At 42.6% G+C, this 22,390-nt stretch overlaps 1 protein-coding gene across 2 annotated transcripts in view; it reads right to left on the reverse strand.

Annotated features, from left to right (window-relative positions):
- FAM189A2 (family with sequence similarity 189 member A2) overlaps positions 1 to 22,390 on the reverse strand; it is a 68,881-nt gene that overhangs the window by 18,361 nt on the left and 28,130 nt on the right. The window contains exons 3-7 of one of the 2 annotated variants that reach the window (XM_038769957.1): positions 17,459 to 17,499; positions 8,021 to 8,131; positions 4,393 to 4,521; positions 2,155 to 2,262; positions 1,888 to 2,021 (exon numbers count right to left, since the gene is read on the reverse strand). In XM_038769957.1, the coding sequence (XP_038625885.1) occupies positions 1,888 to 2,021; positions 2,155 to 2,262; positions 4,393 to 4,521; positions 8,021 to 8,131; positions 17,459 to 17,499 (523 nt within the window). The remainder of the gene's footprint in view (positions 1 to 1,887; positions 2,022 to 2,154; positions 2,263 to 4,392; positions 4,522 to 8,020; positions 8,132 to 17,458; positions 17,500 to 22,390) is intronic. The other variant, XM_038769956.1, reaches the window with a different exon arrangement.

Raw genomic sequence — 22,390 nt, forward strand, 5'->3', positions numbered from 1 at the left:
GCTGGTCTAAGTCTAACAATCCCTAGCTGTTCCCTCTCAGTAGAGAAAGAGATGAAATTAGCCAAAGCTGAAGTAGAAAGGACTAGTTAGCTAGAAAAAAAACTTTCTGATACTAAGGATTATAGGCACTGTAAGAGGCATCAGGTTGGGAAATCCTATTCTACTTTAAGATCAAGGTAGTAGATTAGGAGTCTGTTTCCCAGAAAATCCTTACCTCTTAAGACATATTCAGGGCTCGACTGGTTCTGAAAAACTAACCAGGAATTAGGGGAAGGAGAAGGGGAGAGGGAGTTGAGGAAGAAGAAGGATTTCAGACATGGAAACTTGTGGCTATGGCTGTGTGCCTCTACCAATCCTCCAAAGCTGCAAAGAGGAGCCAGGTCAGCTCACACAGGTGGCTCTGAAACCCCATTAGGCCATCTTGGCCTTGATAAATTTGTTACACTTCCTTTTTGTAACACAAAAAAACGGTTAGGGCACTTTAAAGTTTGACGATTTCTCTCCCAGTAGCTTTTCCTATTTCCATTTGGCCACCCATATATTTAAGGCTTCTCATCGAGTAGCATATCGAAGTGAGCCAAAATGGCCCAGCCAGGGCTTTCGTTCCACCTCTGGTGTGGCTAAAAATTAGAACAGGGAGCTCTGAGAATTTGAGAAATACCTAGCACAGTATTCAGTATTCTTGGGTGGATAGTCTGATAGTCCACGAAGGAAATAAATCCTGCCCAAAACAAGCCTCCCTGCTCATGAGGTATCAGCCAACCTAGAAGATGCGTGTGGGTCTTGACAGCTGACTGGAATGATAAACCACTCCCGGGGACCTCAAATATAAATAATGGAAATAACAACACTGAGCATCTCTATTGAACCCCTGAATCCAAGGTAACAAATGACCTATCAGGAGAAAAGTCGCAGAATTTTGCTTTATTTTTTTCCTACTTCCTTTGTAAAAAATAGCATTTGCATTTTGTTATGCTTTTCAAAAATGTCCCAAAGAGACACACTGAATATGATAGATGACTACAAAGATTTGGTCTTTCAGATCATGTCACTGAAATAATTTGGGGAAATGATAAATATCATATTTTTAGTACCAGAATGGACCACTTTCCAACTGTATTACAGTGATACAAAGTGCTAGCCCCTCCATCCTTGATGGCTTGCAAACAAGAGTTCAGGGATGAAGGTGGGCCCTAGTCTGACACTTGAAATTTTTAATCTCTAAAACCACACAAGTGGTTGTTTCATATTTGGCTTTAAGAAACACAGGTATAATTTAATGAAACAGAGCGTGGAAGCGCAAAAGCAAACACTGGCTTCAAAGAAGCCCTCTGGAAAAGGCCTGTCAACAGCTCCCCAATAAGTAAGCCAAGGTATGACTTGAAATGGACATCAGGGCCAAGGATCCTATAAACTGAGCAAAATTCTGGGATTTGAACTACAAAGGATGCAAAAATAATCAGAGAGCCGTGCCCTCTGCTTAGTCACAGGGCAAGGGTGAGGGAGTCCTGGCTTCTTCCATTAACCAGAGGAGAAACGCCCTTGTGGTCTGTGAGAGGGTTGGAATGAAGCTTTAGTCTGACTTAATTATGATGGTCATAGTGCAAGAGAAGCTCTCAATCATGTCAAATTACCACATTTATCTCTTTTGGTGTCAGGTTTCCCGAGAAACACAGCTGAAAATTGCAAAGTGATATCTTTGGGTCAAAATGGGAGTGCGGTAGCTTCTTTCCTTGCCATGTCATCCAGTTTTGTCAGAGAAAGGAAAACAAAAACCTTCCATTGTGACTCGACTCAGCACTTAGAGCCATGCCTTCTTTAGGCTGGAGGGGATTCTCCAGCCTTCCTGAGCGCAGAAGGCGGTGAGGGAGGGCCTTGGCACCGTACCTGCGACTCATCCTGGGCGTGCAGGAGTAAAAGGTAGCAAAATACGAAGGGGGTGGCACAGGTGGCACAAAGTCTTCAGGATCCGGGATGTGGCCCTGTTCTTCCACTTCCTCGGCAGAAAACGGGGATTCATCCTATTTGAACATCATCTCAGTTAGCCAACAGACACATATATGGGCATACTGAAAAAGCTGATCAATTAATGTATGTAGAAAAGTCTAGGGGCCACCTCTGCTGCAAGGCAATTGTTGTCCCTTGCTCACTTACTATGCAGGGTCTTCGGGTTGCAAATATCTGAAGGTAGCGCAGGGCAGCTGCCACCAAGCAAACCGTGGTAGTGAGGGCGTTCAGGGCACACAGAGCAAAAAGAACTTTCTGGAAAGAGGAGGAAAAGAGAACCAGCAAGACATCATGCTTCAAAAATGCTTGATGAGCCAAGACAATGTCAGGAAGAAAGCTAAATTCGGTGACACGAACCACCATCACCATCACCCTTTGAAAGCTATCTTCTTTGCCTTAAAAAGGGCTCACATTTGAAAGGGCTGTGAATTTGGTAGCTGTTCATTCATTCAATCGTATTTACTGAGCGCTTACTGTGTGCAGAACACCGTACTATGCGCTTGAGAGAGTACAATACAATAATAAACAGACACGTTCCCTGCCCACAACGAGCTTACAGTCTGGGGGGTGGGGGGCGACAGAGACAGACAATAATATAAATAAATAAATTACATATGTGTACCGAAGAGCTGTGGGGCTGGGACAGGGGATGGACAAAGGGAGCAAGTCAGGGTGATGCAGAAGGGAGTGGGAGAAGAGGAAAGGGGGGCTTAGTCAGGGAAGGCCTCTTGGAGGAGATCCGCCTTCAAAAGGGCTTTGAAGGGGCTGTGCATGTAAGGGTCAGAGGAGCTGCTCTGCTGAGGAGACATCAGTCCTGGAGGACTATGTTTCTGGCTGAGGAGAAAATTCCATTCAGGACTTTGCTAATGCCACGGTAGGAAATGTCACCAGTCAGAGGTCCCCAACCTTCTTCTCCCCTCCCTGCCACTTCCTGCTAACTTTCCCAAGAGTTCCCTGTGACTGGGCTTCTTTATGTGATGACCAGAGGGGCTAGCCTAAGCACCAAGGTAGGATCCAAAGCAGAAACCATCTCGCGGATGAGCCGGACCAGAAGGAAACCTACCACTCCCTGAGTATGGATCTCTCCAAAGAGCAACCGGGGAGATTCCTCTACGGTTTGAGTTGTTCAGCCCTGGTTCTTGAACTGAGGCTTCCCTAGCTATTGGTGCAGTTTCTGGGGCAACTGGGGCAATTCCAGAGACCCAAGGGCAACGAAAGATCAATTACTGCTCCTACAGAATATGTGGCAAGTGGAAGGGTGGACCAATTTTGACTGTAAGCTTGTTGTGGGCAGGGAACATATCTGCTAATTCTGCTGTACTCTCCCAAGAACTCAGTACAGTGTTCTGCATATAGAATGTGCTCAATAAATACCATTGATTCATTGATTGATTCTCTCCTTCCCCAAGCAGCACTGCCCTGTTGATTGCTGTCAGTACAGGGAATTAGTACACATGCCCATAAGCCCAAGGTAGATTTCTCCAATAATCAAAGTGACCATTTGGATTCACCTCCAAAACTCCTTAAGGGCTGGGAATACGTCTACCAACTCTGTGGTTTTGTGCTTCCTCGACCACTTAGTACGGTGCTCTGCACACATTGACTGGTCCATCATTTCAGCCTAAAGGCACAGGAAAAAGTGTTTCCTCCCCCCACTTTTGGTTTTTCTGGTTGTCCTTCAATGCTTGAACACCACACAGGTACAAAGAAGATGGCCCAAGCGTAATTTATGAAACAGACAACAATCTCGGCCTGCATTGATCTCCTCCCACTTATTCTTTCCCCTACTCTTTGATGAGAAGCAGTTCACATATGCAGCTATGTGTTTTAATTATTTGAGGGAGTTACCCAAAGAACAAACTTTTTCAATAATGTGTTTGCTTCTTTTCAGCCCACAGGGTACTTGTCCAAATGAACTGTTGTTTCTGGGGATGGGCGCCATTTTATGGTTCACAGATTGACTGTATCTCCTTCAGCTCTCCCTCCTTCTGTGGTCCCGATTATCTCCACACCGAATCCACAAGCAGCTGCAGCTTGCCGCCTCCAAAAAACGTGGACCGTTGGGAAGGCTGGGGCAGCGGCTGAAGCTGTGGCAGTTGCAGCATTGCCTCTGCTAGACTCTGACCCAGGTGGAGCCCAAAATTCTGCTCCCCTAGCCGTGTCACCCTACTGCTTTTTTGTTTTTCTTGTAATTGTCCTAGTCTTTCATATTAGTTTACTACTGTTTCATCTTTCCTGTGCCTGTCTCCAATCCCCTCTCACCACTTTCTTAGATTGTGAGCTCCTCGAGGGCCAAGCATTAGATCTAATTCTCACCTGTGTATTCTCTCCCAGCTCACAGGAGGTGCTTGATAAATACTATTGGCACCACTCCCACTAAGGTACCTTAAGTAGAAGGTGAACAGCACTACATGGCTGGACTGGGAATAGCTTCAACACATTTTCTTTGTCTGTGCATTTGGCAGGCTGGAATTCTTCGCAACAGAAGCAGATCTTGCCTTCACCGAGGTCCACCTTTAAAAAAAAAAGAAAAAAGGAATTATTCTTTAATGTACTATGGCTGTCTGCAAAATAAATCCAACATCAATCCAGAATCAACAACGCAGAATGTGGCTTGCCAAAGTTCCGGGTCAGTGCTCCTTGCCATTCGAGCTCTCTTTTAAGGCTTTTAAACAAACACTTTCAATTCTGTTATAATCTCTCAGTGGCCAGCTCTTGCCTTGTTTGTTTGATGTTTGATATGATGACGTTCATGTTTTAAGGCTCACCTGTTTTTTTAGCAAGCAACTCCATCACCTTTTTGCCTCATTCCCTACCTCTCATCATTTGGAGCCTTGAAGAGAATGAGAGCTATCGAGCTTCAGGAAAGTTTCCTCATTCACAAGCTCTTACAAATTTCAGTAAGGTTTTCATTTTGTGTGCATCCACTGGGGCCACTCACTTTGACTACTCCCTACTTTGGACTGAAAAAATGGTGCTACATTTCTTCAGCAACTCTAAGTATTAACTCCTCCCATTCATTACTTATTGAGCACCCACAGTTTGCTGCAGAGCACCCAATGGGACTGCCCACTAGGATCTTGCAATCTCATGCCTGAAGCAAATTTCAAAGCGCTTAGTACAGTGCTCTGCACATAGTAAGTGCTCAATAAATACAATTGAATGAATGTTACTGTAGAGGTGAAAACAAGATCTAACAAGTATGGCTTGTAATAGAAGCCTCATTAGGGTAAGGGGAAACTAAGTCACTACTGGAGTTCAAAAGCAGGTGATTAGCTTTCCTTATAACACTAGCATTTGACATATGTCTTCTGGGACTTCATAAATTCTTGTTAATAAACATTTCACCTATTTAATGTGTAAAAAGTCTAGGTTTTCTCCTATTAATTGCTACTGACTGGAGCCCAAAGAGGATACACTACTTGATTGTCTAGCTCTTTTATTTTAGGGGATCTTAGAGGACATTATAATAATAATGATGATGGTACTTGTTAAGCGCTTACTATGTGCCAAGGTTCATTACAGGGACCCCTAATGTTACGGGACACTGACAAGGACTGATTCTGCCACCCCTTTCACCGCAACTACCAACTCTTTTCATACCGTATGATTTTCTGCACACTGAAAGGCATCTTATTTAGCAGATCAAAAATGTGACAAAAATTAAATGTATTTATGGAGTTGCCTTCCCATTCTAAATTCTCTAAGGAAGTTATTGATGGCCCCAGTGGACAGGAGACAGTTGCTTCAGGTGTGGTCTTAGATTTCATCAACACGGGTTCATTTTATTTTATGTCCATGTCTTTTAAACTTTTCAATATGCTTCCATAAGCTCAGATTTGAGGCCCCCACCAAGATGGAAGGCTTCCCTTAATTGTATGTAGGTCTGTAAGCCCTTGCCAATTCCCTTGGAAAAAAACTTCTTTTTTTGTTTCTGTCTTTGCCAAGTGCCCCTACTGGATCAACAGTTGCTTAAAGGCAAAACATGTGCTTTTCAGTTGTAATTGTGGAAAGCACGGACATTGAAACAAATGGTCACTACTTAAATGCTCAATGGATTCTGATAGCTTGAGGTAACCAGTTGCTTATTCTCCAATAACTTAAATCTGTGTTTTCCTCCTCTTCCCTTTCATATTTTTATTCTTTTTTTATAATGGCATTTATTGAGCTCTTACTGTGTGCACAGCACTGGACTAAGGGCTTGGGAGAGTTCAAGACAACAGAGTTGGAAGGCACAATCCCTTCCCATGAGGATCTTACAGTCTAGAGGGGGAGACGGACATTAATGGAAATAGTTAATATAAATGATATCACATCTGCAAATGCCTGCCATATTGGCCAACAGACTGCTTGCAGAGACTAAGTCTTTGAGCACATACAACTGTTATGCCTATTATACATCCTCAAGTTCCTCTAATTCCAAGCCAATTGTTCTTTTCATGGATTTTCTTAATTATATTTCTGTATTCCAAATTGTTTTGTTTTCTAGCTCAGCATATGGCATTCTATTTCTGATTTTCTTTTCTAATCTTTGTTATTCCTATAAATTGAGGTCACGGCAATGACTAAGTTGAAGAGACATTACGATCTTTTTTTTTCCCCACAACTGAAAAGCAGCAAATATGTGTGATGAGCACCTCTGTCACGTTTTGGTCTATTCCTCTCCCATCCCTATTAACTTTAAAGGTGGCTTATTATTAACCCACCAGAATGGGGTCTGGAGTGCACACCTCTTAAATCCTCTTGATTACTTAAATCAATTATTTAAGCTCACCCTTCACAATAATTGTCTCATTCAAACTCACAACTCATTATCATTTTCTTTTACACTAAAGGCTCTTCACACATGGAGGCTTCAAAGTTCCTGGCCTCCAAGTGTACATTTGCCTTGGCCCACTGAAGGCTTCACTCTACAAAACTTTCCCTTCCTCTAAAGAGCCAAGTCTTGGCACACTCACCCCAGGCACTTAGGAAATGAATGTAAGAACACAAGAAATGCCATTATTGGATCAAGGCCATTGGTCAACAAGTCCAATGTTCTCTCTCTGACCATGGCAAAAAGATGCTAGGCAGTGTCCTCTTTGACATCATCCTAATGGTTAACAGAATGATGCATCAAACATCTCTAACATTTGGGTCAACATCCCTAATTTTCCCACTAATAACCCTGTCTGTTCCTCCATCCTGGAACTCCAGGACTGGGCCCTCTCCACCTTTAAAGCCTTCCTAAAACCCCATCTCCTGCAGCAAACCTTTCCTGATTAATTCTCAACACTCCCTCATAAATTGTGTCAAGCTATGTCTAGCACTTTGGTGTTTTATTTAGATCCAGACTCAAAACTTCTGGGTATATCTATATCTATCTATCCAATTGTCCATATAATTATTTATTCTGCTTCCACTGGTGGAAAATATTTTTATGTCTGTCTTCCCCATTAAATTGTAAGCTCCAGGTGGGCAGGGAACATGTCTTGAGCAAGCTTCTGCTACACTTTCCCAAGGATCTAGTAAAGTGCACTGTACATTGTAGGCATTCACTAAGTATCACTAACTGTCATTACTACTATTTCACCATTAACAGCATCTTCTTCAAATATAAAGGAGCTCTCACCCATAAATTTATGCAAATATCCCTTGACCCCGCCAGTTGAATTTTTCATACTTCTTACATAATAGTGAAGGATTTGTTTTGGAATTTGCTTAATTACATTTAAGGGAGTGTAGTTTGGCAATATCGGCCATAGCTTTTGATTGACCAGGACAGAAACTGCTTGCCCAGCTCTGATCCACCTACTCAGGAACTATGGTGCATATAGCTATTGATGATCAGAAAGATATGTTTGCCTGACCCGTTTATATGACAATGGGATCCAGTAGGCTAATTGTCTTTTACCAGCTTCTGGTTTCACTACCTCACCTCAGGGCTAGGGTGGAAAGTTAGCCTATATTAAAGATTTGAAAAGGTAGCTTCCCAGAACAAAAAAGGCCCACTTCACAGTGACATTTTTCTCACCAGATCACATTTGGGAACACTGGACACAAATTGAGCACCTTGACATCCTAGGATAAATCCAGCCAGGTTCAAGAGGACACAGACCACAGACAGCAACACAAAGAGGTTCACCTGCAAAAAATAACAAAAAAACACACACAAATGCACACACAAAAGGAGAGTTGGCAATCATTTAAAGAGGGTAATGTTATGCTTTTCACACCTGTGGTGTGAATAAACCACTCACTTTTGTTCTGGAACCTAATCTCCCTTTTACTGTATAAAACTGCATGCACTGTACATGTTTTCAACTCTTAGAATCATACCCAGTGCAAAGCAAGGGACACCTGGGCATGACATAGTATTTCTAACATCTAAAATATAGTTTGCTGGGCAAGATAGAAATTGTTTAAGGGGAAAAAGCTGTGGGAGCCCCAAGAGGCAGTATGAGAATAAATTGAGTTAATAAATCAATTTGCAGTTCTCCCAGTGCCCCTCCCTTTACCCTGGGAGTGCATTCTGAGAAAAGGCAGAATCAAAATAGAGTGAATCTAAATTTACAAAGTAAAATGGGAATGAACTTTCAGACTCTAAGACCCCGAACAAAAAAGCATGCACGTGGAAATTAGGGTTTTTTTAAAAAAAAAGGGGGACAAATCCAGAGAATGCTGTGTAACTGCTGTTATTTAGTCAGAAACAGATGGTCCATTGTACACTGTTGGCTCAAACCCTATTTAGTGAGTACCATTTGGATAACTTTTTATGAGATTACTACTGTTCCTGTTCTTAGACTCTTCTCTCCCAGTACTCTTAAATCTCTCATATTTTTCTTAATGGACAGGTCCTCTTGCCTCAAACTCCTCCCATTTCTTTCCTCAGGTCCTGCATCTTTCAAGACTTTGCTATTGCCTCCCCAAGCCATGACTCCTTCCTTGGTGCTTGGCTTTAGGTGATAGAAGCTAGGTAGGAAGAACAACCAACAGCAGAGTAACAACATCATTGTCATGGATCACAACTCTTCAGTGCCCACTGGTAGACTACAAATTAAGAAACTTGACCCCAGCTTGAAAACCACTCTAGTCATTTGAATTTTCCCAGGTCACTAGAAAAGAAAGAACTTAGGCTAGGCCTAAACAAAATCAGGCAGCTGTTATGTTAGAATTTTGATAAAAGATGAAAATATAACTCACAGCACAATACTCTATACTCTTTCAGGGAGGAACATTGATATTCACTGTAATCAGCTACATCACTAGGATAGGTGAAAAACCTCTAAAGGCTGAATGGTAAACTGACATTGGGAGCACTGAACTACAAATCAAGGCCTCCAAAACTTACATTTGCATCACTGTCTATAGTAGGTACACTTCTCTGACTTTGGAAAATTGAAAACCCAGTTTTACCATCTTAGAGCTACCTTCAAAGCAAGTGCATTAAAAAGTTTTTCCATTGATTTTCTTCCATTTAATATTAACTGGTTTGAAAGATGCTCCTACATTCACGAATGAACTTCCAAAGTTTCTAATGCTAAGCAACAAATTATTTCAGAATATATCCTAGCGGAAAGTGCAGCCATTTTGAAGAAGTATACAATGTTAGCAAACTGAGAGGTTGTTTTGCAATGCCAGTATTACAAATGTCTAACATATCATCCATTAACTGGAGGCACAAAGGCCTTGATTTTGAATGATTATACTTCCCCAATGCTTTACTTTCCAAACATCTCTGTTCACAAAACATACATTTTTGAGGTTTTGAAACACAACACTCAGAGGTAAGCTAAGTGTTCCTAGAACAGTACCACAGTACCCCCTAAGTATTTACTATACTGGAACAACAGTATTTAACTAACATGAAGATAAAACTGCAAAACACTTTATCACCCTCCCTTGATAAAAGAGTTAAGGTACCCAAGAGATGAGAGGAAAAAAAACTTCCAATAAAATTTTCCTTAGCTTTGAACATTTATAAATAAGCCTATAGTCAAATGTTAATCCCCAAAGGAAGGTAGCATGGTCCAGTGGCACTGGAAGTCAGAAAACCTGGGTTCTAGTTCCATCTCTGCACCTTGCACCTCTGCCACTTGCCTGCCATGTGACTTTGAGCAAGTCACTTCTCTGTGACTCAGTTTCTTCATCTTTACAATGGGGATGCAATGCCCATTCTCCTCCCTCTTAGAATGGGAGCCCCATGTGGGACAGGGACTGAATCCAATATGATTCTACCCCAGGGCTTAGCATGGCGTTTGGCAAGTAGTAAGCGCTTAATAAATACCATCATAATTAATTAGGGAGCCAACGTGCCTTGTTTACTTAGAAATACCTACTGTTATTATAATCAAATGAATTCCTTTTATATAATGTCATCAACAAAGGTATCTTGGGAACTTTACAGCAAACAGCAACACCTCAGGAGCTAAACCCACATGTGATTACATCATTACTTAGTCATCATAATAAAGCCAAGCAGCATCTATAAAAGCTGTTGCGGTAAAGGCCTTCTGAGGAAATAAATGAGTTTATAGATAGGATCGCCAAGGCCAAAAGAAGGGCCTGGGAGTCAGAAGGACCTGGGTTCTAATCCTGGCTCTGCCACTTGTCTGCTGTGTGACCGTGGGCAGGTCACTTCACTTCCCTGGGCCTCAGTTACCTCATCTGCAAAATGAGGATTAAGACTGTGAGCCCCATGTGGGACAGGGACTGTGTCTGACATGACTACCTTGCATCTACTCCAGTGCTTAGAGCAGTGCTTGGCACATAGTACATGCTTAACAAATACCATAGTCATTATTATTATTGCAAGGAAGTCCAGATTCCTATTCTCAAGGTATAACTGGGACCGAGCCCAGATGCTCTACATAAATGGTGCATACCCCTGCTACCGTTTTTTCAACTTGCTCTTTGGGGAACTAGCAGCTGCAGGGCTTTCTCTGTGGGTCTTCCCGATTGGCCATGGCCAGCCCTGGTAGGCTGAAATTTTAGGGCAAGATACTACACTCATCTTTTAAATTGATTGATTAAATCAGACTATCCAGGGGGAGTGGTACTCATATTTTAATTGATTGATTAAATTGGACTATTGGTGGGGAGTGGTAATCTGAAATGTGCTGTTTTACCCTGCTGGCTGTTACTTTTGCTGCTGGTTTAACTATTTCAGTGAGGATTTTGTTGTACTTGCACGCCCAGGACTGAAGCCAAAGGAAAACATTTTTTTAACTGTTACAAATAAAAATGTCAGGAACAACCTTGACTTGCTCCATTCTTCTTCTGACCTTCAGTCTTCCAGCATGAAACAGCTCTTTTAAATAGCTTGGTAGAAGGATGCACAATGAGCTCGTAGAATTTCCAGAAACAGAATCCCCAGTTCGATTCCTCCTGTCCACTTGCCTCCTTCCACTTCCACTTTCTCTCATAGCAAATCATCCAGCATCATTAAATATTTAATAGCTGACTCTCATAAAGGATATGCTACAGTGCTACACTCTTCTTTCTAGTTTCATTGAGTGCTTTTTCCAAGTATATGGCTTCACTTTTTCCATAATATTATCCTTTCTGCCTCTGATATGAACATGGAGTTCTCGGTTCAGCCCAGATCCTGCCTGTCTGGTTTTTATAACTCATCCTTTCCGTACTTCTTAGACACTGCGGGACAGGGACGGTGCCTGATCTGATCATCTGTATCCACCCCAGTATTTAGGCACCTTGGAAACACTTAAAAAATACCATGATAGTAACTTAAATATAACTAATTATACTTGTGGAAAAAAATCAGCAAAATACAAGAATATTCTGGGTAGAAGAATGCCTGATTATTTTACTTGCTCCTTATTTCACAACACTTAGATTTTGTGATGGGTCAGCCCTCCACCCAACCTAGTTCTTCCTGGCATCAGACCTGCTTCCATCATCATCAAAATCATCAATGGCATTTATTGAGCCCTTACCGTGTGCACAGCACTGTACTAAGCGTTTGGGAGAGTACAAGAGAGTTGGTAGACACGTTCCCTGGCCACAACGAGCTTACAGTTTAGAGGGGAGACAGAAATTAATATGACGCCTCCCTGACTGATTAATCCAGTGTCTCCAAACTACCACCAGCATTTGCCCTGACTTATCTTCTCTTCCTGTCATGATGGGTTGGGCCACTCGCCTAACACGTCCATGCCCATTTGCTTGCTTACGTGAGTGGTGGCCATCAGGCAAAGTGACTTGCCTAAGGCAGAGGCTTCAGGAAGACCAGGGCACTGGGAGGTAGACTTGAAAACGGAGCCTGGCAATGTGAATAGCAAACACATCAGCAAAGTCCAGGACTATTCTTACATGTGCATGGCATGGAAAGAATGATCCACGTACATGCAGAAAGTCTCCCCGCCATTTTCAAGCTTTAAGAACAGTTTTATATGAGTGTTATAGTGTCTGCCTATTCTGGGAATGTATGTACACACACACACACACACACACACACACACATCTATGAATATGCTTGTTTGTCCTGTCGTCACTCCTTGGTCTCTCCCAACATCTGGGACAGTGTCTCGCACACACTAAATGCTCAATAAATCTGGATAGTAATGAGAGTAACAAACAAAGCTTAGTTCACTAAATTAAAAAAAAAGAAATTCTTCAGCTGCTCTCTCTGCCTCTGCCTGGAATGCGGCTTCTGGTTTGTTTGTCTTTAGTTTGACATTTTAATCTCAATACATCTCCGCCTCCTGGTGCTATGCTTGCTAATTACAACATATGATTAACTCACTCCTCAACCTCAATTTTTCACTGGTCACTGATGAGTAAGCCAATATACTTGTTGAGACCTGATGGTCAAAATTAGCAAGCTTTGACTGCTTTTCATGTTTTTACATGATGCTCATTTTCCATATGGTTGATCCAAGCTGGGTCTGAACTGAACTCTGGAATGGCAGGGGATTTGAGGGAATCAGGGAGGGCGATTCCAAGAGCAGGCACTGTTCATCCTGTGTGTTGCAGGGGTCTTTTATCCCAGCTGGGGCATGAGAACTTTGCCACATACATGACCGCCCCATCCCTTCTTCCCTCTTGAACTACCATCTTCAGCTGTTCGCTCTCCAATGGCTTCTCGCCTACTGCTTTCGCACATGCCCATGTCTCCCCCATCCTTAAAAAAAAACCCCTCCCTTGACCCCACAGCTCCCTCTAGTTATTGCCCCCACCCCCCTCCTATCATTCCTCTCTGAATTCCTTGAAAGAGTTGTCTACACCCACTGTCTCACATTCCTCTCCTTCAATTCTCTCCTTGAACCCCTCCAATCTGATTTCCGTCCCCTTCACTCCATGGGAAACACCATCTCAGTGGTCACAAATGATCTCCTTCTTGCTAAATCCAAAGGCCTCTACTCCATCCTAATCCTTCTTAACCTCCGCCTCCACCCCCTTCTTCTGGAAACATTATCCAACCTTGGGTTCACTGACACTATCCTCTCCTGGTTCTACTCCTCTTTCTCTGGCCGCTCATTCTCAGGCTCTTTCACAGGCTCCTCCTCTGCCTCTCACCCCCTAACTGTGGATGTCCCTCAAGGTTCAGTTCTGGGTCTCCTTCTAGTCTCCATCTATAGACTCTCCCTTGGAGAACTCATTCACTCACATGGCTTCAACTACCACCTCTATGTGGATGATTCCCAAATCTACATCTCCAGCCTTGATCTCTCTCTCTCTCTCTCTCTATGTAGTCTTGCATTTCCTCCTGCCTTCAAGACACCTCTACTTGGATGTCTTGCCGTTATCTGAAACTTAACATATCCTAAACAGAATTCCTTATCTTCCACCCAAACCCTCTCCTTCCCCTGACTTTCACAACACTGTAGGCAGCACCACCATACTTCCTGTCTCACAAGCCCATGACCTTGGCATTATCGTTGTCTCCTCTCATTCAACCCACATATTCAATCGATCATTAAATCTAATAGGTTCAAACTCCACAACATTGCTAAAATCCATCCTTTCCTCACCATCCAAACCACTACCACATTAATCCAAGTACTTATCTTATCCTGCCTTGATTACTGCATCAGCCTTCTTGCTGCCCTCCCTGCCTTGTGTCTCTCCCCACTCCAGTCCTTACTTAACTTTGCTGCCCAGATCTTTTTTCTACAGAAACATTCAGTACACGTTTCCCCACTCCATAAGAGCTTCTAGTGGTTGCCCATCCACCTCCGCATCAAACTGAAACTCGTCACCATTGGCTTTGAAGCAATCACCTTGCCCCCTCTTACCTCACCTCGCTACTCTCCTACTACAACCCAGCCTGCACATTTCCCTCCCCTAATACCAACCTACTTGCCAACCTTTCGCCCACATCCTGCCTCTGGCTGGCAGCGCCCTCCCTCTTCATTTCCTACAGACCATTATTCTCCTTCTCCTTCAAAGCCTTATTGAAAGCATATCTCCTCCAAGAGGCTTTCCCTAAGCCCTCTTTTCCTTTACTTTCGCTCCGTTCTGTGTCAACCTGACTTGCTAATTGAATTCATCCCCTCTCCTAGGCCCACAGCACTTAACGTACATATCCAAAATTTATTTATTTATTTATATTAATGTCCGTCTCCCCCTCTAGACTGTAAGCTCAATGTGGGCAGGGAATGTGTCTGTTATATTATTATACTGTACTCTTCCAAGTGCTTAGTACAGTGCTCTGTACACAGCAAGTGCTCAATAAATATGATCGATTGATTGACCATGAGTTTGTGTCTACCAACTTTATTGTACTGTGCTTTCCCAAGCACTTGGTACAGTGCTCTGCACACAGTAAATGCTCAGTACATACCACTGATTGTGCTGTTTCTCCACTGACTTGTTTGACAGCTCTACCCCAGACTTCAACTCCAAGCAGACACACCACATAAAAATACAAACTAGTTATCTTTACTTTAAATCTAGACTGTGAACCCACTTCTAGACTGTGAGCCCACTGTTGGGTCTTTATACGTTGCCAACTTGTACTTCCCAAGCGCTTAGTACAGTGCTCTGCACACAGTAAGCGCTCAATAAATACAATTGAATGAATGAAATGAGATCAGATACATTTTCAGTTATATTCATTCTGAAGAAGAACACTGACAAAAATCAGTACTTGGGAAAACTACAGGTCTATGATGAATTCCCCCATGGAAATAATTCTATAGAAATTCCCCAGAAAGTCATTTTATTTCAAGGTTCGTCTACCTATCGTTTAGGTGGACTACTATCACAAGCCTTCCTTCACCTTCTCTCTAATTATTGACCCTAGAGCTTGAAAGGAATCTCTTTGCAGTTGTCAGTGTTTCCTCTAAAAACAATTAAATAATTTTGCAATTGAAAGAGTGAAAAAAACATTCAATTTTGAAAAGTGTCCTGTTGGTTTTCATGCTTCTTGTCCCCAGTCAATCAATCATAATCTATTGAGCACTTACTGTGGGCAGAGCCCTGTACTAAGCCCTTGGGAAAGTATAATACAAGAGAGTTGGAAGACACAATAGCTTCCCTCAAGGAGCTTACAGTCTAGTGGGGGAGGCAGTCATTAAAATCAACTGCCAATAGAGGAAGCAAAAGATATGTACACAAGTGCCCTGGGGCTGGGAGATGGAGTGAGTATCTAAGTGCTAAACAATAGCTAGCTAGTAGTTGGTTAGTAAATTGTAAAGTCCTTGACAGCCTGGTCTTTTTTTTTTTTTACTTTCTTGTGGGGTTTTTTTTGTGTGTTTGTGTGGTATTTGTTAAGCACTTATTATGTGTCAAACACATCTAAGTACTGGGGTGAGTACGAGTGAATTGGGTTGGACATAGTCCCTGTCCTGCATGAGGCTCATAGTCTAAGACTTCTGTTGTATATTCCCACACAGCGAGTACAGCACTCTGCACACAGTACGTGCTCAGTAAGTGCTGTTCAGGATGAAAATCATGACAGCCAGAAATATTTACTTAGAGAAGAAATTTCAACCGGTGTTGGAAATAACCAGTTAATAATTTTCAAAAACAATGGAAACTTTAAAGAATAGATATATACTTGCTGAAGGGAATATTTTGGACTCTTTTCTCTCTCCAACTTAGATTGTGAGCTCCAGGGACTGTTTCTGACCTGATTGTCTTGTACCAACCCCAGCATTTAGAACAGTGCTTGGCATATAGTAAGAGCTTAACAAATACCACAATTGTGATTATGATCTTTTATAAAATTATCCATTTAAGGGCTCATTTCATTTTGGCTGCGGTGCACCTATCTAGTAACACTTTGAATGCTGTCAAATCAAGTCATTTATTAAGCACCCATCTGTCCTTGGCACCATGGGAAACACAGTATGAAACTAGTTCAACAGACATGGATCCTGCCCTCTGGACATTTATAATCATGAATCTTTGCATAAATATTCTCACTGATTCAGAACCAACCAAAAGAGCAGCCTAGAGCAGACTAGAAAACATACACAATCACCAAATCATGCAGTCATTAGACTTATGATACAATTGATTCCTGAAAAATCAGTCAATCCATCAATAGTATTTATTGAGTACCTGTATGCAGAACACTGTACTAAGCGCAAGACTGCATCTTAAGTTGAAATGTAAGTCAGAACCAATTGCATCATATGAAAAATGGGGGATTGGTTCCCAAACCAACGCTGGACACCCTGTTTTTACCCAAATCATCCGTAGTTGTGTACTCGATCAATTATAACGAATATTATAGCTACATGAATGTATTTTATACTGTGACTAGTGACGTGAAATCATGTAGAAAGTGAACACAGAGAGAAGATAGGACAATGCTGCACTCTACAAGTGATCTAAAACGCATAGATAAATAAGCCCTTTATTTTCTTTAATTGTATTTACAAGAATGTGCTCATGAGTGGGTCTGATTAGGACTGGGTGAGAGCTGAGGTAATGGAAGGAGTCTTGTTGGAGTCTTCTCAGAGTGTCATCTGCATCTGGCAGCTCTTGCCACTGTCACTAGCCCCGTCCACAGCCAACAGTGGGGAAGAAAGAGGAGGTTGGGGGTGGTGGGAGGGAGAGGCGAGGGCTGTTCTGCTGCCTTTGTCACCTCCCTCGGAGGATGGGCCAGGGAGGGCCATGATGGGGCAGGGGAGGGGGCGGGAGTGGTGACAGGGAAGGAGGGGGCAATGTGGTGGTTAGAGCAGCTGTTGCTGCCCCCTCCTCCCCCACCGATCCTACCACCGCCAGCAGTGGCGGGAGAAGGGATCAAAAGGGGAAGAAGGGAGGGGCGCAGTGGTCTACGCAGCTGCTCTGCCAATGCTCTGGCCACTGTCCCCCTCTTCTCTCCTGCCCAGGTGTGGTCCCCCTGATGTAGTAACTCCAAAGGTGGGGTACTAGATGGGGTGAAAATCAGCATCACTGTGCAGGAAGTGGGGGTCAACGGAGGGGGGAGAGCGCGATCGTGGAGGGGGAGAACAGAAAAGCCATAAGGAGAGAGAGGGCAGGGTTACAAGATACTCACCTTACTAGCCTGGCGATGTAAAGTCAGATCCAAAGTCAAACCTGAAAGAGGGTGTAAACTCAGAGACGTCGGACGTGCCGTTCGTTGTAATTCAGACAGTTGTAAGTCGAGGACTTCCCGTATATTTTCCTGATGCCGGGGAGTTTATTAGAACCCTTTGGCTGAGGGAGAAACCTTAATTGAATAAAGTCGAGTACTCTTCCTGAAGATCATTATCGCCCCCTTGCCCCATACCCTCTTTTAAATTCCCCAAAATGCTTTTAAAGTCTCTGGTTGAACCATTTTGTCTTTGATTTTCAGGTGTGATTAATTGATCAAAGAAATGTAACCAGAAATATACAATTTAATGAAATTGAAAAAAGTTAAAGGTAGAAAAAATTTCAAGAATTCCAAAGTTCCAGAATCGCAATAGGAATGTAGTCAAATCATAGGTGTGAATATAATATACTCGAAGTTCTGAGATGTGATATGTTTTCTATGGCTATTTTGTGTTGCTAAATAAAATCTCTTCTCTCATAATGTGTGTTTCCTGCTGTAATTTGGGTAGAACTGTTAACCACAGGTTTGGTAGATACAGTCTCATCCTTGAAAAAGTACACTTTGCCTGCAAACCAAATATGTGGCTTTTGGCTAGGTCGAAGTTGCTTCTGTCTATGCCAAATTGCTCCAAGTATGATATCAACCAAAGTAGATGCTGGCTCTCAAAAAAAAATATAGCTTCAAGGAGTAGGCAGAAGCTTTTTTTGATCCATCTACTGTATGAATCATCTTGAATGGCAAACGAATTATTCAGAAAAGAACCATCCATCAGCAACTGTGGCCTATTTCCAGTAATATTCAAAACAATTTTCTCTCCCCTGCTCACCTCTTTCCACCCCTCTTTTCTAGGTTTTAGTAGGGAGATAATAGGAAAAACTCAGAAAGCAGAGTGACAAATTCCCAACACCACAGTGCTGACTGACCAGGAGTTCTAACTGCAAAAATCAAAATGGTCATATAGCCAACATGGTTTTCAACCCCTGAAACTGATCTTTTCCTCTCCTTTCCTCCCCCAGCCCCCTGTCCCAATCAGAGTATCCTGCTTCCCCTTCTTCTCTTCCCACTTACTGATATCAGAAGAAGCAAGCTAAATATATCTTGCTTCCAACTCTGACATTAGAACTGCCTGAATTATGGGAGGGTTAAGGAGGAGGTTGGGGCAGCTTTACTAGGATTAAAAATCCCAGAAATGCCTACTATCATCATGATAATGATTAATAATACTGACTTTTATTATGAATAATTACTACACACTTAAACTTTACTTTACAGACACTTCATAGACACGTTCCCTGCTCCACAAGAGGCTTACAAACTAAGTGCAGGAAGACAGACACACAGAATAATAGGACTAAAATTCAATCAACAACAAAAAAGTTGAAATTTGATAGCCCAGAATAGCAGTAGTAAAATAGCCACATGTATGTCAAATATGCTAAAATATGTAGGTTAAACACAACTTGGATCAAGACACCAATAGGTAATTTTAAGCAAAAGCTTTGTAAGTCTCAAGAGACAAGGAGGCAAAGGTCCCAGGTGCAGCAAACATCAAACATGACACTACAAGGGGCAGCCTTTGTGGGTGCAGTGTGGTCAGGATTGTGAGTCTCACACTGGCCTTTTCAGTCACACACACATACACACAAACACACACATGGAAGTGAATCTCACCATCATTAGTGTCTTCTTCAAGTAAGAGGGACAGTAATATATCCTTGGGTGGGGTGGTCTTCAACTACCTAACAATGACCAACTTCTTCTTCACTGCACGCCATGTTCCAGCAGGAAATGGCAGGGCTGAGAGAACGTGAGTAGCACTGTGCAAAACGCTAGTGCTCTAATCAATTCCTCCATTCAGGTTCTTGGTCCTGAAACCAAGAGGTCTGTCCATTGTTCTCTACAGAAGACTTCATCATCATTCCACACACAATAATCCTCAATCTGTGAAGATGGCTCCAGTCTCATCACAGACAAGGAGGGAAACCTGGAGAGATGGCAACTGCATTTCAACATTCTCCTCAACACACTTTTTACTTTTGAAGATGAGGCTCTTCAAATCAAGAAAACCTTCTAACATTCAAAGACATAGCACCAATCCCACCTACTGAGGAAGTCACTGCAGCGGTCAGCACCTTGGAAAATACAAACTACCTGACCCTGGTGTCCTACCAACTGAAATCTAGAAGCACAGAAGAAACATCTTGTTCAAGCAGGTTCTCAGTCCTCAAGTCTCAGGATTGAGGCCCGTCCACTATTCCTGACAAGAGGTTCCGGCATACTGAGAATGTTCACCATAAATGATGATTTTTGAATTGTAAATAAATGGTCTATGACTGGAAACAGAGTCAGATAACCTTTCAGTATGGCCTCAGGAGGTGCCAAAACAGCTCAGCACACACCCATCTTGGGTTGGGAGAGCAACACTTAAGCCTTGTCTCCTCAGCACATGCTGGCTTGTACCTCCAGGGCTCTAATAGGTTTGTGACTTGCCCCTAAGTAGCCAGTCTGCATTAGAGCAGCCCCTTATCTTCCCCAGAGTCACACACGAGGTCTGGGCTGGTCCTGCCGCTCCAAAGGCTCATTGAGGGAATGGGTTCTTCTTATTCTTAATAATAAGAATATTTGTGGTATCTGTTAAGCGCTTACTATGTGCCAGGCACTGTAGTAAGTGCTGGGGTGGATACACATGGGGCTCACAGTCTCAATCCCATTTTGCAGTTGAGGTACCAGAGGCCCAGAGAAGTGAAGTGACTTGCCCAAGGTCACATAGCAGAGTCAGGATTAAAACCCAGCCGCTTCTGACTCCCATGCCTGTGCTCTAGCCATTAGGCCATGCTGCCTCCCCACCCTGAGAGTTCTGAGTCACTCTATTGGGGAAAAGTTGGAAGGTGGCTTGGGAAAGCACCTAACAGATGAAACACCAACCCTCCCTGTCGCTTCCAGCCCAAGTCTAGCCCTCAAAGACTTCAAGAATACAGGCGAGGATACTCAGAGGTATCATTTGAGCAGAAGCAGTCCAGCAATTGTTATGACCTGCACCTTTTCAGATATGCACCTGGCTGCACTATAAGCCATGCATTCCTTCATTTATTTACCAAGGCAGTGTTCTTGTTCTTCCCTCTCAAACAAGCCAAAGAAAACAGTTGTAAAATTTTTTTTGCATAACGAACAATGCAAAAACCCTTTGCAGATAAATCATTGCCAAAAACTGAGCTGAATCTATATTCATTCATTCAATCATATTTATTGAGCGCTTACTGTGTGCAGAGCACTGTACTAAGTGCTTGGAGAGTACAATTTGGCAACGGATAGAGACAATCCCTACCCAACAACGGGCTATAGCTGGTTTTGTGCTCCAATCGAGATAACGGAACTCATCATACCAAAGCCCAGGCCAAATTCAATCCAATAAAATTCAGTACCAAAAAACTACTACCTGACCCGAGAGATAAGGTGAGTATTTAAACACTTTTGTGAATCACCTAAGCAAACAGCAGCACTTTTGTACTTCATTCTCGAGTTAGCTCAGTTAAGACTAAACTATTTTAATGAAAAACACCGAAGATCATAGTTAACCATGCACTACATGAGTCTCAGCGTGGCTTCAGAACAAATGCAGCACAGCAGAAAGAAACAAGAGAGGTGTAGGAAACAACACCAGAACTTCAATCAATCAACCATTGGTATTTGAACTCTTCCTTGTGTGCAGAGCATTGTACTAAGCACTTTGGAGAGCGTCAATCAGTCAATGGTATTTATTGAGCACCTACTATGTGCAGAGCACTATATTAAGCACTTGGGACAGTATAATACAATAATGTTGGCAGACTCAATCTCTGCCCACAAGGAGCTCACAAGCTAGAGTGGGAGACGGATATTAAAATAAATTACAGATGGGGAAATGGCAGAGTATAAGGAATGAGTACTGAATGGTACTTCTAGACCTTACTTAACTGTCTCCAACCAACGGACCAAAGTTCTGGGAACCACTAAGCGAGGTTCACCTACTCCACGAGAGTTTGGCTGGTTGAGTCATAGTTGAGGGAGCCCTGTCTTACCCCTTCCCTTCTTCATTAGAGTAAAGCAAGGCAGTGTGGTAAGTCCAGTACCATTCTACCGTTCTGTGCCACCAAGCTTGAAAATGTGATGAGACACTTCAAAACTGATGTCAGAATATACTTCCATCTCACCAGGAAAGTCTTGTAAGTCAACAGGTAATGAGTAAAACCAAATGTCTTTGACACCATCTTCCAGGATCTCATGACTCTATTCTTGAGGACGATACCAAAAAAGACACGTTGATAACTTTGATTTGCTTTGGAGAGTCAGTACCCTTCTGTAGACTGACAAGCAAGCCCAAAGAAACTGAGGGTATGTACCAGCTTGCACCTGGAAAACCCTCCACACAAAGTGTCTCCATTATCAACATAGAGTGTGATTGTTGCACCAAAGTCTGTACCTATGAGCCCCTTGCGGAACAGGGATTGTATCTGATCTGATTGTCTTGTATCCACCCCAGTGCTTAATACAGTGCTTGGCAAAGAGTAAGCACCTAACAAATATTATCATTATTATTACAAATAAAATGCAAGAAAACAAAATCAAGAAAACTAGTGCAGTTTGAGGGAGATTGATGGGGTTTGGTGACAGGTGTTCATACCAAACTGAAAGTCTACAAAGCCTTTGAGGTGGTTGTGGCGATAATTGTCACATAACGGCTTGAGGCCCGGGAGGGCTAATAAAGTGAGTAAAAGGGACAGGTTGAAAGAGAACTACGTTAGAATAGGTCGAGATGGTCTCCGAGAACAACTACAGTAGGAAGAAGTATAAGAATAGCTGGAAATTATCCTCAGAGGACAGCAAACACAGAGAAAGAATCAGAGAGAATCAGAG

The sequence above is a fragment of the Tachyglossus aculeatus genome, chromosome X4, assembly GCF_015852505.1.
Source record: "Tachyglossus aculeatus isolate mTacAcu1 chromosome X4, mTacAcu1.pri, whole genome shotgun sequence".
NCBI lineage: Eukaryota > Metazoa > Chordata > Mammalia > Monotremata > Tachyglossidae > Tachyglossus > Tachyglossus aculeatus.